The sequence below is a fragment of the Diabrotica virgifera genome, chromosome 9 (genome assembly GCF_917563875.1).
Source record: "Diabrotica virgifera virgifera chromosome 9, PGI_DIABVI_V3a".
NCBI lineage: Eukaryota > Metazoa > Arthropoda > Insecta > Coleoptera > Chrysomelidae > Diabrotica > Diabrotica virgifera.
This window is the reverse complement of record NC_065451.1, coordinates 41,324,985-41,342,703: the sequence shown is the minus strand read 5'-3', so window position 1 is coordinate 41,342,703 and position 17,719 is coordinate 41,324,985. Positions and strand designations below refer to the sequence as shown.

General features: G+C 33.6%; 1 protein-coding gene across 2 annotated transcripts in view; it reads left to right on the top strand.

Annotated features, from left to right (window-relative positions):
* LOC114333745 (brefeldin A-inhibited guanine nucleotide-exchange protein 1) overlaps positions 1–17,719 on the top strand; it is a 130,895-nt gene that overhangs the window by 3,243 nt on the left and 109,933 nt on the right. For both annotated transcript variants that reach the window (XM_050662564.1, XM_050662565.1), the window contains exon 2: positions 9,045–9,347. In XM_050662564.1, coding sequence (XP_050518521.1) covers positions 9,045–9,347 — 303 coding nt within the window. The remainder of the gene's footprint in view (positions 1–9,044; positions 9,348–17,719) is intronic.

The following is a 17,719-nucleotide window of genomic DNA, read 5'->3' as shown; positions in this document are numbered from 1 at the left end:
TATGTTATTTCCGCTCACCGTCAACCGTCTAATTACATATTCAAGAACAAGATTAAAAAGCGTTGGAGCCAGTCCGTTGCCTTGTTTCAGTCCTTGCGTTATCGTAAACGCATCAGTGATCTGTCCTTGAATACATACCTGTGCTTCTGTTTCTGTCATTGTCATTTGCACTAGTCGTATTAATTTTGATGGTATGCCAAATTCTTCCAATATATTAGGTAGAATTGTTCTATCTATTGAATCATAGGCTTGTTTAAAATCTACAAAGAGATTGTAAACGTCCATGTCATATTCCCATGCTTTGGCTAGTATTTGTTTAACTGTAAATAGTTGGTCAATGGTAGATCTATTTTGCCTAAACCCTGCTTGATATTCCCTGATGATTTTTTCCGTGAGAGGTTGAAGTCTTCGATTAAGGATGGTTGTGAATATTTTGTATCCCGAACAAAGTAAAGAGATGCCTCTATAATTCTGACACAACAGTTTGTCTCCTTTTTTATGAACAGGGCAGATTATACTTTTCTTCCATTGTTGGGGGATTTCTTCTTCTATCCATATCTCTCGTATTAGCTGGTACATCTGTTGTGTCAAATTCCTTCCTCCTTGCTTGAGTAGTTCTGCCGGTATTTTATCTATTCCCGGTGATTTATGGCTTTTTTGTATGTGGATTGCCGTTTGGACCTCCTCTAGCGTTGGGGGTCTAGTTAATTCATTTTCTTCTCCATCTTCCCCCAGCTCTTGTTGTTGTATCTCCTGCCGTGCCTGCTGCTGCCTCAGTTGTTGTAATGGTGGTTGTGCCCCTTTGTTTAATACTTCCTTAAAATATGTCATCCAGGTTATCTTAATTTCGTCCATATCGCTAATGATTTCACCCTTCTTATTTTTGCAGAGGCTAGTCTTCGGTTTGTATCCCTGTCTTAAATGTTTAATAAGTTGGTATGCACTACGTGTTTCGTTTTCCTTAAACTCCCTCTCTATGTTTAGTATCCGTTGGTTTTCATACTTTCTCTTTTTCTGCCTGCACAGTTTATCTGCTCTTCGTCTTTTGTTCTCAAATTCTGTTTTTCTCTCTCTAGTACGTCTGAGTATGTAATTCTTATGTGCTTCATTTCTTTCCTGTATAGCTTGTTTGCAAGAGGTTAAATAGGTCCCGTTAAAATGAACATGTTATGTTACCAGATAACGTTTTTGAGAAACGTTATTTGTCATACATCACATCAATTTGTAGAATTTAACGTAAATGCAGGATAACATGCACGTTATTTATAACGTGTTTGATACATCACAGGGGTGATTGTAGAGTTCTTTTAATTTTTTTTTTCGTTTAAGACGTTTTCCTTCAAAATGTCTGAGCTGTTCTTCGTTTGATTTTGTCATGGTCCATGTTTCGCAACCATATGTTGTAGTACAGGTCTGACGATGGATTTATAGATTTTGATCTTAAAACTTCTTGTAAGATTTTTTGATTTTATAAGCTTATCCAGTGCGAATAGACAGCGATTTGCTGATTGGATTCTGTCTTTTATTTTTTCAGTAACATCATTGTCAGCTGTGATTACGGCCCCCAGATACTTAAAATGTTGTACTCTTTCAAAATTGAAGATGTTGACCGTCACATTTTGTCCTATCCTGTCTCTTCGTGTCGTTCTATTTATACACATATATTTCGTCTTCTCTTCATTAATCCTACAGCCCTTCCCTACGATGGAGTCTCCAACGAGATCAATGTCATCTCCGTAAGCTAGTAATAACTTACCACCTTGAACCGATAGCAGTTCTGTTTTTATTTGGGCCGACCTCATGGCTTTCTCTAATACAAGGTTAAAAAGTAGTGGAGATAACGCATCACCCTGTTTGAGTCCACTGTTGATTTCGAAGCTGTCAGACAGTTTATTATTTACACATACTTTTGATATTCCACCCTCCATACAGACTTTAGTCATCCGAATGAGTTTCTTTGGTATTGAGAACTCCGCCATGGCATTCCATACTTGGCTTCTTTCTAAGCTGTCATATGCCTGTCAAAAGTCTATGAAGAGATTGTGTATGGGTCTGTTATACTCCCATCCCTTTTCTAGAAGCTGTGTCAGCGTGAATAGTTGATCTATTGTGGATCTGTTTGCCCTAAAACCGGCTTGATATTCTCCTAGGACATTTTCAGCATAAGAGTTAGTCTACTAAGAATGATGTTTGAGAGGATTTTATATGCCGTGTTTAAGAGTGAAATTCCTCTGTAATTCACGCATTTTATTTTGTCCCCTTTTTTGTGGATGGGCACTATGATGTATCCTTTCTTCTAACCATATCTGTGTTATTAATTGATGGACTTGGCGATGTAGTGTAAGTATTAACCACTTAGGTTTGGTATGTTTGTTGCTTCTTTAAGCAGAATATAGCCATTACAGAAGAAACTAACTGAATTACATATGAACTTTATGTTCCTACACATTTCCTAAAAAGATGTTTTTATAGCTTATCTAACTTATAGCACTTGTGTGTTGCCAAAGTTTGTTGTATGAATTGGCTTTCGTTACAATTTTCTTGCACTTATTTTGATATGTGCATAGTTCCCTCCAGTTTCTCACTTTCAGTATTTTGATATCTCTCATGACCTGGTCCTCCCATCTCTCTCTGGGTCTCCCCCTTGGTCTTTCAGTTTCTGGTTTCCATCTGGTGATCTTCTTAAGGAGTAGGTCATTTTTCCTTCTCTCTCTCTGTGTCCCAGCCATCTCAGTCTCTGCACGTTAATAAATCTAATTTATATATTCTTCCTTCATTATTTCTTAGTTCATGGTTCATTCTTCTTCTCATTTCTCTGTTGTCCATTCTTATCGGGCCCATAATCTGTCTGAGTATTTTCCTTTCAAATATTCTCAATTTTTCTTCATCTTTTTTTGTGAAGCACATTGTCTCAGCTGCGTCATAAGTACTGGTCTGATTACAACTCTGTATATTTTGCAACTTCTTGTCTAACATCCCTAACTTTGGTTTTCTCTCTTATCTACTCGTTTCTCTTTTTATCCATTAGTCTTATGTGCAATATTTGCCTTTCCACTGCTCTTTGCGTTTTTATGATCTTGTCCATGTTTGCTTTTGTAAACGTCCATGTTTGGGAACCATAAGAGGATCGGTACGTATTTTCGGCTGCAATGCTATTCAAATGGGGATTCATTTTTTTCCAGGGTTGGAAAAACCCGGGTTTTTTTAAAAAAGCCCAACCCGGCGGGTTTTTTTGGGTTTTTAGGGTTTTTTTGGGGATTTTCAGTTTTTTATTTAGATTTGATATATAGTTTCTGCTCTATCAAAAGTTTTACAAAAATTATGAATTTTATTGCAAAAATAATAAAATAACAAAATATGCTTACAAAATAAAGCAACTTTTGACATAAATAAATACATTTGGCATCACTGGCCATCAGTGCATCAGCACCTGCACTACGTCATTTGCCTCCACGCCAACAGCCGGATAATGGGGAATCACTGATATTTCTTCGGGATTTATTTAGAGCACAAACCTCCTAATTTTGTCAATTTTAACTGTGCGATGCATTGATGAGTGCGTTTTGCCTTGGCGTTCTGGAGTTGTGAAATTACATCATTCTGAAATTATAGCAAATAACAGTAGATGTGGAAGAAAATTAGATTTCAGTTGAGCAGACGTTAACAAAATTGAAACGGAATGTGACAAAAATACAGATTCTGATTTTCTGATAACTAATATGCTTTGCTGATGCTTTGTTTAACAAGAAGCTTGTTTATTTTTTATTTGTCTATATATCATGTTTAAAATAAGTGTTTTATTAGTTTAGTTTCAGTTTCTCTCGTTTTGTATTCACCTACTACTTACTTCATGGTATTTATGCTAGTTTTTGTTTTTATTCAGAAATAAATATATGTATATGACGTTCATTCAACTGAAAATTTGCTATTTTTGAAAAAACCCCAAAAAACCCAATAATAGTGGGTTTTATCAATTGAAAAAACCCGAAAAAACCCACTGGGTTTTATAAGATGGGGAAATTCTATGCCAACCCTGTTTTTTTCGAATCCTGAGAAAACTAATAAGTATTTTTGAAAAATTTAAACGCAGAATGAAAGATCACGTTATTAGCGAGGGCCGAAAGTCCCTGAGAACTTCTATAATGTTTATTTTAATAAGTTACAGGGGTGAAAAACTAAGAGAAAATTTAGTGTGATTTTTAATTTCAAATATATTATTCAAAATAAACTTTTTATTTATTCTAAGGGACTTTCGGCCCTCGGTAATAATTTAGTCTTTCATTCTGCGTTAAAATTTTTCAAAAATATTTATTGGTTTTTTCAGGATTCGAAAAAAATAAACACAATGCCGTGGTAATATTTTCCAAATCTATCTTTGTCTTACAACGCACTCAGCCGAATATAATATTGTCAGCATATATTGTCAGTCAGACACTGACAATCAGTGACAATTTTAAATATTTGACATTGCATCGGGAATATGTTGAGTTATTGATTAAATATTATTGAAATATAGTGTATTTGATAAATAATTGATTTAAGACGTGAACTTAATAAAAAGTTATTTATTTGTGGAAGATCCAAGCAGAGAATACATCAGGATAATATATTCTGTGATCCAAGTATTTTGTTGTTAAAGATGTTCAAAATTGTAAGCGTTCCATAACAATATATTATTAAAAAATCACTTTAACACTTTTCTTCTTTTCTCGATTGAGTATTAGTCTTTGTTGTACAAATAAATTATTACAATCACTGAATACATAGTTAGTGAAAAAATTATCACATTTATTAACTGAATTAATAATTTCCAATTATAAAAATAACAGTTATCCAAGAACATTCAAAACCCATCTCTTTAAATTAATGATGACATTTTCAAGTAGAATGACATTCTAGTAATGTTTACATATAAATACCAGTGGGAATTTTACTACACGTAATTTGCCGTGTAAAGACAGAAAAAGTAGGGATACATGTAAAATATTTGCGAATTATGTACCCATAGCCCATAAGTGAGAACAGGGAATTTAGTCTGACTCGTCTTTTGATCTCTGCTGTTTGGATTTCCTTGTTGGGTTTTACAATTTGACCCAGAATATAATTATGAACTTGTTCTATTTCATCTTCTCTGATCGTCGTTGTGATGGCCTTATCTGTATTTCTTATGATTTTGGTCTTGCTGTAATTCATATTAAGGCCGATTTTTCCGGCTTCTATGTCCAGTTCTTTCATCATTTCAAACAATTCTTCTTTTTTGAAGAAAAAATCTTCTGTGTAAAAGGTATATTTATTTAAAACCCCAATAAAGGGCTACATTAAAAAACAGAATGTTTTCGCTCTAAAGAGAGCATTATCAGTGTTCTAAGCAAGCTCTACATGCTAAGCCACCAAAAATACATGGGTTAAAACCCTTAAAATGCCGACCAAAAGTCTTACATTGGTGTGTTAGGTATACAGGGTGTCCCGAAAAGATTGGTCATAAATTATACCACACATTCTGGAGTCAAAAAGAGCTCGATTGAACCTAACTTACCTTAGTACAAATGTGTTCATAAAAAGAGTTACAGCCCTTTGAAGTTAGAAAATGAAAATCGATTTTTTTCAATATGTCGAAAACTGTTAGAGATTTTTTATTGAAAATGGGCGTATATCATTCTTATAGCAAGAACATCTTAAAACAAAAGTATAGTGAGATTTGTCCACACCATAAAAATTTTATGGGGGTTTAGTTCCCTTATACCCCCCCAAACTTTTGTCTACGTTCCAATTAATTCATTATTGTGATACTATTAGTTAAACACAACATTTTCAAAACTTTTTTGCCTCTTAGTATTTTTTCGATAAGCGAGTTGTTATCGAGATGCGGCTTCTTTTTTAATATATTTACATAAAAATTGTATGGGGGTTTTGTTCCTTTAAACCCCCCAAATGTTTGTGTACGTTCCAATTAAACTATTGTTGTGATACCATTAGTTAAACACAGTGTTTTTAAAACTTTTTGCCTCTTAGTCTTTTTTTGATAAGTCACCTTTTATCGAGATGTGGCTTCTTTTTCAAAATATACCTAAAAATGTAAATTATAAATAAATTTTCAGATTATAAACAGGTCTCTATAATCGTACTTAACCATATACAAATATGTGGTGGATTTGACAAATATTCAAAATATCTCGATAAACACTGGCTTATCGAAAAATTACTGAGAGGCAAAAAAGTTTTTAAAACATTGTGTTTAACTAAAGGTGCCACAATAATAATTTAATTGGAACGTACACAAAAGTTTGGGGGAGTTTAAGGGAACAAAACCCCCATAAAATTTTTATGGGGTGCTCAAATTTCATTTTAATTTTTTTTTTCAAGATGCTACTGCCATAAGAATGCCACATCTCCATTTTCAATAAAAAATCTCGTAAGAGTTTTCGATATATGAAAAAATATCGATTTTCATTTTGTAACTTCAAAGGACTATAACTTTTTTTGGGTGCACTATTGTATATAGGTCAGTGAGGTTGAATCAACCTATTTTTGAACCCAGAATTTGAGGTATAATTTATGACCAATCTTTTCGGGACACCCTGTATATTAAACCCTGGCGATGGGTGAAATTTAAACAAGATATACCTCAAAGCATCATATGACTATACCACGTGCATGTGGGTGGTTGAGTTGATTTCTCTGTCTTCACAAAGAGAAAGGTAACTCAACCACACACATGCACATGGTATTCGCGGTGTGCAAGTACTTGGAAGGGAATTGAGAAACGATCGTGGGCAAATAGAGGAGAAATATTGCAACTTTCTTAAATAATTCATATTGTCAATTGAAATTGTCAAATTGACATATATTTCAAATCTATTGTCATTGAAGAAGAAAAATTATATGTTGCTCCACAATATTGATATGATATGCAATTATTATATAAAGGTAAATTTAATTAATTGTATTTTGCTTGCAGTACTGCATTTTAGTAACTAATTTTATTTACTACATACAATTGTTTACGTTTTAATAACATAACCTGAATCTTATTTTTTCTTCTTATTATTTTTTTGGACTATGGCCTTGACAATTATCCAGTAACCAGGACTAATATAATTGGCCAATATAATTAAAAGTGCGAATAAAGTTGCAGAGCGTAGAAATAGGTGTCGCTTTGCTGAACTTGCACGGTCCCAATAGTCATATGATGCTTTGAGGTATATCTTGTTTAAATTTTACCCATCGCCAGGGTTTAATATATAACATGCCAATGTAAGACTTTTGGTCGGCATTTTAATGGTTTTAACCCATGTATTTTTGGTGGCTTAGCATGTAGAGCTTGCTTAGAACACGGATGATACTCTCTTTAGAGCGAAAACGTTCTGTTTTTTAATGTAGCCCTTTATTGGGGTTTTAAATAAATATGCCTTTTACACAGAAGATTTTTTCTTCAATTTTTGTAATTAATGGTATACAGCCAGCTACAGGAAATTTTTCCTTATGGATTTCTTCTTTTTTATCGGTTATCAATAGGATGTCATCAGCATACCTTAGGTGGTTCAAGCGTTGTCCACAAATTTTTATACCTTTTTCTTCCCATTCTAATCTTTTAAAAATATCTTCCAAGGCCTGATTAAAAAGTTTTGGTGATTATGTGTCACCCTGTCTCACGCCTCTATTTGAATTGTGTATAAAATATAGTATTACCTCATAATACCCAACTATAAATGGAAAGATTTTTACGTTTCCTGAAAAATTTACATATTGTGAGATAATATGTTGTTTTTGAAATAACTGATTCAATTTAAAATTTAATGTAAATAAACTATTAAATTTTATAACAACTTAAAAAGGAAACGGCTGAGGCTGCAATTGGAGAAAATATCTCTGATGCCCTTCCTCAACCGAAAAGCGGAGATGCCAACATAATCACAACAAAAGTATTTTCTACCCTTCGAACTGGCCTGTCAAAGTAAATCTGTCTTGATGTCAGATTGGTCATAACTTAATTCTTGAAATTGATCTAATAATTTGTTTTTTAGCTTTGTGACACGAGTTTTTAGCTTTTTATTGTTTTGTATTTTGGAATATCTTCTGTGAAGTCTTCTGGCTAAGAAGATCCCTTGCTCTGTGTGTATTTTCTAGGAGCTGTTTGAACTGATGGCTGTTTATTATGAGGGGAGGAGAGTGGGAGTCAATATAGTTTATAAATGGGTTCAGTGAGTTCTATTTCTTGATCTGATGTATTAGCTTTGGGTTTTTTGTTTTTCCGAAGGACTGTTTTGGGAAAAGAGAAAGTATTAGGTGGCGCTTGTTCTTCTAGAGTAGCTGGAGTTCTGGAGTAGTAGTATCTGAATTTTTTTAATACAGGGCAATATAATATACAGGTTAATACAAGATTTTTTCTGAAAACCTTTTTTCTGTCTTGACTGGTTTAATTGTAATTTAATAAATAAATTATTGAATTTTATAACAACTACAAAAGGAAACGGCTAAAGCTCCAAATGGAGAAAATATCTCTGATGCCCTTCCTCAACCAAAGAGTGCAAATGCCAAGATAGTCACAACAGAAAAGTATTTTCTACTCTTCAAACTGGAGTGCCTTTGAGTTTTTAGCTTTTTATTGTTTGCATGAGAACGGAGTTCTTCTAAAATTTGTATTTTGGAATATCTTCTGTGAAGTCTTCAGCAATGCTAAGAACATCCCTTGGTCTGTGTGTATTTTGTAGAAGATGATATTATTGAACTGATGGCTGTTGATTATGAGGGGAGGAGAGTGGGAGTCAATATAGTTTATAAATGGGTTCAGTGAGTTCTATTTCTTGATCTGATGTATTAACTTTGGGCTATTTGTTTTTTCCGAAGAACTGTTTTGGGAAGAGAGAAAGTAGAAGTATTGGGTGGCGCTTGTTATTCTGGAGTAGCTGTAGTTCTGGAGTAGTAGTATCTGTATTTTTTAATACAGGACAATGTAATATACAGGTTAATACAAGATTTTTTCAGCTTTTTTTCTTTCTTGACTGGTTTAATTGTAATTTAATAAATAAATTATTGGATTTTAGAACAACTTAAAAAGGAAACTGCTGAAGCGCCAAATGGAGAAAATATCTCTGATGCCCTTCCTCAGCCAAAGAGTGGAGATGCCAACATAATCACAACAGAAAAGTATTTTCTACCCTTCGAACTGGCCTGCCAAAGTAAATCAGCCCGAATAGTTGTCACTGCTTTAGATTGCCTGCAAAAGTTAATAGCTTATGGTCATTTAACTGCCAACATCCCAGATTCTACCACTCCTGGGAAGTTGCTGATAGATAGAATAGTTGAGACCATTTGTAATTGTTTTACAGGACCACAGACTGATGAAGGTATGTATGTATAAGTAATAGTGAAGTAAGTAAAGCATTGGTTAGTATTTGTAGTCATAGTCTTATTCACAAACCATACATACTCATAGACGTTTCACGACCATGTTAATCTTTCGGATCGAATTAACGCCATCTCTTGATTGGAATGGGAACTAAATTGAAAAATTTTAGTTAGGTGAGAATTTCAAATTATAAATTTTGCGGGATTTTTGATGAAATTTCCCAGGAAATTAAAACAACAGAAAGACAATTCAATGTTTTATTCCATATTTTACTGAAAACTTCAAATATTCCAATTTGTTTTCAAAATGCTAAACACTACTACTATGTGTCACGTGAAAGCACTGATGTGTATCGAGTTGAATGAAAATTTTTGAAAGAATCTTGTAGGATGATTGTTTAGATAAATATTACCTTATAATCTTTTACAAACTTCCAAAAATACATAGGTCCGAAATGTTGATGACACACTTGTCTATTGGAATAAACTGTTTCAGGATCTATTATATGGGCCATTCCACGAACATACGTCTGTTTTGGATTACTTCGACAACGAATATTTTACTGTGTAACATAAGAAGTACGAAAGTAAATGGCGCTAATAATTATTCCAATAAACAACAATGTAATTTGCAATTTACTTTCGTTCTTCTTATTTTGCACAGTAAAATATTCGTTGTCGAAGTAATCCAAAACAGGCGTATGTTCGTGGAATAGGGTATATTGTTTTTTTTTTAATGTGGAGAAACACAACACGGGATGATCAATGTAAACTAAAAATTCTACTCATAAAAATGGAGAGGAGGTTAATACACTTGATTAAAATTGTGATTAAATCTAATTAAAAACGTAACACCACTAAAATAGAATAATTAAGCCGCCACAAACTGTAAAATAAAAAGTAAATAACAAATTAATTTAATTGTCAACTGTCAGTTGTTAAAAATATGACAAGAGAATTGACTGACAGCGACATCTCTGGATTGGAATGGTAACTAATTTGCTGTCTTGACCTTTACAATTTACGTGAAACGTCTATGAGTATGTATGGTTTGTGGTCTTATTTGAAGAGTCTGAAGATCCTTCTGAGGATTTTTTTCTCAAAACATCTGAGTTTTGTGACATATTATGTCTGAGATGTTTGATCTGGGAAGTTTTTTTGTAACTGAAAGTTCTGCCATGGCATTCCTCATCTCATCCCTTTTAATGATGTCGTTTCTCCTTCTTCTTCACGTCCCTTGTGCGTTTCGAACGTTGGCAATTAACATGGATATTCTGATGACAATCCGAACCATTGTCGCAAGTTTTGGAGTCACGAGTGTTTCCTCTTCCCTGGACCTTTTCTGCTGTCTATTTTCCTTTGGATAATTAGCTGAATTACTCAATATTTACTGTGCCTTATAACGTGACCCAAACACTCCCAACTTTAGCTCTCTCTCCTTCATTATGTGGCGTAGTACTTCCTCGTTGGCCACGTGCTCGGTCTAACTGGAATTAACTGTTGTTCCTAGGTAAATGTAATCCACGTGTACAATTCTTTGATTGTCTAGTATCAGTTGTCTTGCTCGTTGTTGGGTCTTGCATACTAGCATCCGTTTGGTTTTTGTGATGTTAAGATTTTGAGCCCGTATTATGTACTATTGTTGCCCCTATCAGGCAACTCAGCTCCTCCATTCTACTCGCGAGAATCACAGTGTCATCAGCATACCTTATGTTATTAATTATTTTGCCATTTATCTTTATGCCCTCTGTTCTTTCCTCTAGCGCTGTCTTAACCCGGGAGTAGTCGCGCTCACTTGTGTAACGTGAATAGTCGCGTTTTATTAAAGCTAATTGGTTCTCCCCATATCCATAAATTCCACAAAGAGAAGAAGAAGAAAAAAAATAAAAAAAAATTCCTACGTATTACTACACCCTTCCTCGAGGCACTTACGAATTTTTTTCAAAATTGCAAAATTTTTCATCACGTTATCGCGAAAAAGGATAAAATGTGAGATTTAGTTCTTCCGAGTACAGTCGAACCCGCTTATTAGAGTACCGGTTATAGGAATATCCCGGTTTACGAAATATAAATTGGAAATTGGAAAAGACTGTAAGACTTGTACACACTTCTAAATAGGTCAAAACGGCAAACAGGTGTATGTTCTCAAAAAACTTTTGATAGTGTGTAAAAAATGTTTTATTATCAGCTAAGTACTTTCAACACATAACGTGCCATCATCAGAGCTTCGTCCTCTTATAAAACCTTCATAGAAGAGTAATTGCTAAACGACACAATAAAATACATGGATACTGGGCAAAAGCCACAGATATCGGGTATAACAACACCTTAAAATGAATAAATCACATCTAAATTCTTTTATATATTAAAAAGACAACATGGCTGAGTCAAACCATTTTGAGCCCACGTGAACAGCTATACAGCAAAAATATAAGAATATTTTTGCTTGGCACGAAGGCTATTCCAATAAGCGGGTTCGACTGTATATGTTAAAGAGAGTAGGAGACAAAATATAGCCCTACCGTACCCCTTTCTTGATTTCAATTTTACTGATCAATGTAGATCCTACTTCCACTTTGGCTGTTTGACCCCAATAGAGACTCGCTATTGTTCGAATGTCTCTGTAGTCGATTCCGATCTTATGGAAAACTTTGTAAAGTACGAAATTATCATTTATCATCGAATATCGTAGTCTTTTTGTTCGCATCTCTGCAGCACGGGATGAGTATCTGTAGACTAAAAAGTGCTTCTCTTGTGTCAAGAGCATTATAAAACCCAAACCTCTACCGGTAGAGCCACCCCAAGATATATACTTATACTCTCCATGCTCTTCCTGTTGATGTATGTCTAGTAAATTTTTGAAATATTCTTGCCATGTTTGGAATAGCTCCTCTTCATTGATTATTAATTCATCATTATTTTTCCTGAGTACAGATACGCAGTTAGATCTGAAGCCTTTTTCGTTTGACACCGATTTGTAAAATGCTCGATTATTTGACTGTTGTATATTCCTTTCCATTTCTTCATATTGCTGTTGTTCATTTTTTGCTCTAATTAGTTTTCTTGTCTCTCGTCGTGATGTTATATAGTTTTCTTTACTTTCTGTTGTTTCTTGTCGAAACATAATTTTTAACTTTTTCTGTCTATCTTGTAGTTTTTCTTGACATTTTTTATCAAACCATTTCATTTTTCTCGTCCTACTTTTTCTGAGTTCTGCTGTCCCTGTAATTGATTTTTCCATTTGTTGCCTTAGCTTTTCGACATCATTGCTCTGGGCCCTGATTCTAATTCAAATTTCGACTCAAAACAGGTCGCAATCAATATGGCGACGTTGAAATGCGACTATGCGATCCTTGTGGATTTCAATTGAACTAACTAAAGGACTAACGACTGTAAGAAGACAAAAATATGCTACCTGTTAGCATACCTCTCACCCCTAGAGAGAGTACAGAAAATATGCTACCTGGGCTGCAACATTAAGGATACTTGGGATCATAGCTACGAAATAAAAACTCTTATTGATAAAGCCAGAAGCTCTTGTAACAGTCTTAAGAAAATTCTCTGCAACTTGTCTTTAAGTATCAATATACGCATAAGAATTCTTAGATGTTACGTCTTTAGTGTCCTCCTATACGGAGTTGAAAGCTGGAGCCTGACAGAAGATGCCATAAAACGGTTAGAGGCGTTTGAAATGTGGTGCTACCGACGTATGTTGAGGGTCTCATATATACACCACACAACTAATATAACTATTCTCCAGAGGCTAAGAAAAGACAAAGAAATACTTAACACCGTAAAGAACAGAAAATTGGCTTACTTCGGCCACATTATGCGTAATGAAAAATACCGACTGCTGCAGTTGATTCTACAAGGCAAGATTGAGGGCAGGAGAGGCCCTGGACGTAGACGTATATCCTGGCTGGCCAATCTTAGGAAGTGGACTGGTCTAACGTCAACTGATCTATTTCGAGCTGCCGTAAATAGAATAAGATGGGTCAATGTGGTCGCCAACATCTCCAGAAGATAGGCACTTTTAGAAGAAGAAAGGACGTCACTAAATTTCGATAGGTCGCAATTAATTTCGACTCCTCAAAAGTGGTTGAAATTATAATTTCGAGTCGAAATTATTGTGACACGGACATGAATGAGATGTGTTGCAAGGAAAACTAAAGCAAAAGGTATTAATATGGTTGGGTTTTATGAAAATTTGCTGGTTTTGGAGGAATTAGATAGAATAGTATTAAATTAGAAATATGTATAATCATTGAAAATGTCCACAACGTAATTATCAACTCAATGAAACATGTAAGGTAATAATCTGGGAAAATTAGTATAAAACAAGGAAAATTATGTACCAGCTATTTTATTGCTGACATGCTGGAATCAAATCTTAAGATTTCATATTAGTAATATAGCTATGCAAAGTGCAAAGTCCGCAGAAAGTGTGCTATTTGGTTTATAAACAAATTAGCGTTCCGAAATCTTTTTTTCAATTATTGCTCTGTATCTCAAAAGATTTTAACGTTAAACCAAAAACACTCACATAAAAATTCACTGTAATTTAATTCTGCACATAGATATTCTTTTTTCGATTTCCTTCGGCGGAAATTTTCCTCGGAAAATTCGGGTTTTCCAAACAAAATCTTTAATTTTCAGCTAAAATTTTAGGGAAGTAATTATTTACCAATAATTAAATAACTTGGTGACATCAATCTTTTTTGTTATACAAAAATGTTTTGTTTTGTGTCTTGAAGATATGGAAATTTGTATGTACAAAGAGGACCGGAATAAAAAAGGTAATGGTTCAAAGATTGAAATCCTGTTGTTTATAACTCTGTCGCAAATTCCGGTCAAATTTGACCGGTTATATCTGGAACCACTCCTCGCAATTCAATTTTTTTTTCTTCGAAAAGGGCACAGAACAACAACGGTGCCCTTTTCAACAGCGTTAACTTAATTTAATTTAATCTAATATTTTCTGAGGGGTTCTGTTTGTTTATAGGCGAAAAAAATTGTTTCTTTATAACATTCCTGAGACCGCTCAAGTAGTCCAATTTCAATTCTGTAAAGTAAGTTGAATAGGTATAGTGCTTTTTTTATACGAAAATCATAGTTATTCTGGTGTACCATAATCTTTCTGGTTATTATTTCGACCGAAATTTTTTAATTAACATTTTAATTATTGCTAAACTATTGGTTAGATTGTCGCCGGCCTCCTGATATATAATCTACTATAAAAAATCTTTTATGTCACCAATTTGTTTAATTATTGATAAATAATTACTTCCCTAAAATTTTAATTGAAAATTGCAGATTTTTTGGGAAAACTCGGATTTTCCGAGTAAAATTTTTGTTGAAAGAAATCGGAAAAAAAATAACTTTGTGCAGAATTAAATTACGGTGAATTTTTATTTGAGTGTTTACGGTTTAAAGGAAAAACCTTATGAGTTACAGAGCACTAATTAAAAAAAAATAAGATTTAGGAGTGGTAATTTGTTTATAAATAAAATAACACACTTTCTGCGGACTTGTCATACCCCATATATTACTAATATATGCAATCTTGAGATTAGATTTTAGCAATAAAATAACTGGTAAATAACTTTTCCCAAAAGTGACATTTTTTCGATAATTTGCCCAGACTATCAACAAACGTTGCGTTGGTTGCATAGCCAATAAATCCAATAAGCAGGAGGACCAACCCAAATTCTGAGCGGTGTCAAAATAATAACGTTAATATCCCCAGTTGGAGCTAATATCGAAATGAATTAGAATCGCTATAAATTGCGACTGTCATGTCGGAGTCGAAATTAAATTGCGACCTCGAAATGAATTAGAATCAGGCCCCTGGTCTACTATATTTAGCTGTATCATTTCCTGTACATAATTTTCTCGGATTTCCTCATTTTGCATTTTCTCAATCTCTTCTTTCTCATAATCCTTAGTGCCCTTCAGGGCGCCGGATGTCAGGTTCCGCCTCTTATCCATTTCTTCCATGCACTTCTATCGGTGACCAGGTTCTTCACATCTCTTATACTCATGTGTCTCCTTTCCCCTATATCTTGGATCTGGTCCATCCATGTCTTCCTCGGCCTTCCCTTTTTTCTTTCGTTTCCCATTTTGGCTTCATGTACCTTCTTTGTTAGTCTCTTTTGCTCCATTCCTTGTATGTGGCCAAACCAGCTCAATTGTTTGTTTTCGATCTTCCTTATTATCATCGGTTCTTGTTCCAGCTGTCTCCTTATATCGTCATTTCTGAATCTTTCAAACTCTGTAACTCCAGCTATTCTTCCCTCTCAATCTCATAAATTAAATAATACGTAAATATTACGTATTGTGACAGTATATGAAAGTAGTTTGGTAAGCTTGAACAAAATTGAACAAAATAGTGTACACACAGTGGTGACGCGTGAATTTTTCTAAAGTGTTACCAAAACCAAATGTAAAAAATCTTATTTAAAAAAATTATTTTGAACCTCCCAAATATAAGTTTTTGTATTCAATCCTTTGGGATAAAATTAAACAAAACACTATTCCCAAAATGTAATAGGTATAACAATAAATAATAAATAAACCAAAGATATTATTCATAGAAGAATTCAATGTAAGAATTTCTTAATGAATAACTAAGAAAATTGGGTTTCATACGCAGTAGCATAAACTTGTCAGTTCCCTATGTATTTTATTTTATTTGTTGTAAGTATGTTCAGTTTGCAATTTATTTAAATTTTGCAATACATTGTTTTTGTCGTGGCTTTTATATCTTATATTATACTGTACATATATTGACCATTTATCTAATTTTAGTAAATTGTAGTTGTTGTTTGTTATTGATATTATGTTTTCTTTTGACTGTATGTAAGCTTTGTCCATAAAATTGTAAAAATTTTCAGTGGCAATAAAGCATATTTCTATTCTATTCTATTCTACCATAAAATTATACTCTACCGACCAGAAACTCTACCGACAAACGAAGACAGGAGATTTTTCAGATAATTTTAAGACAATTTAGCTCAATTTACCTAGTCCGAAAATGCTTACTAAGGGAGCTAGAGCTCTTTGAAAATGACCGGTGCTAGAAATTCGCAATGTATGGAATCGACTTATTTCTGGAAGATAAATATGTGTACCAATTTTTGTTTATCTCAATAGAAGTGTTCTCGAGCTATTTAAGAAAAACTAGTTACTAGACGCCATCTTCAAAGAGATCTAGTTCTCTTAGGAAGCATTTTCGGACTACGTCAATTGGGTTAAAATATCTTATAATTATCTGAGGAATCTCCTGTCTTCATTTGTCGGTAGAGTTTCTGGACACCCTGTATATTATTACCATAAAATTAACATAAAAAAAATGAACAAGTAGGAAAAAGAACATATCGAGGGATTCGAGCGAAAACCCAATAAATACCAAAATTATGAAATCCGGTATTTTTATTTCTGCTGTAGCAAAAACACTTCTCTTACCAGTGGTAAATGTTATTATTTGATATTAACATTTTTAAGCACAATAACTAATAAAAACCAAACATGGTAAAAACCGTTAACAACATCAACCCGATATATAACTTTACTGATAAAAATACTTTGTTGTAAACATATTTATAATATGAGAATCCGGTAGATTCATTTATCTTCTTTTTCCTGTGTAAAGTTACTAATTTTATTAGAAATATTTCCATGTTAAAAACTGATAATTAATTTTATCGGATATGAAGATTACAAAATTGTTCATTTTGACAAAATATATTCATGCGAAAATCCGAATTTTAAACTTTTTTAAACTAAAAGAATTTTAGACTATGATAGTTTATTAAATTTCACTACACTTTTTTCCTGCGACAACCCTGTAAAAGATGGTGTAATTGACAATTGAATATTACGAAACCAAAAGAAAGCAGTTAGAATGGGGCCCATATTTATAAGGAAAAACAAATTCAGAGCTTCCAAGGTACCACAGCAAATCAATTGTAGTAAATTTAAATTTAAGTGTACTGAAAAGTTGTTTGAATACTATTGAAACTCTGTAGAAATTACTGGAGTCTAGTAGTACCTAGTAGTCTAGTCTAGAAAATTTTTTATTTTGTACAATATAACTGTCAAACTAATTAGGACTAGACTTGTTCCTAAAACTTCCCAAAGAAAGGAACGAACATTTAGTAAGAAATGTTTCTTTCCTCTAGCTTACCATGAATGAATTCCAGTGTGTCAAAATTTTTGACAATCTGTAATAGGTACTAAACCAACGTTACCAATCCAAAAAATGGTTGCAATACTGATATACCAGTGATATCCCACATCACTGTGATATACACAGCGTGCCCACGCGCCGTCTCTAGAGCTGTCGCTCCTTCAAAATTTTCAGAAACGAGCT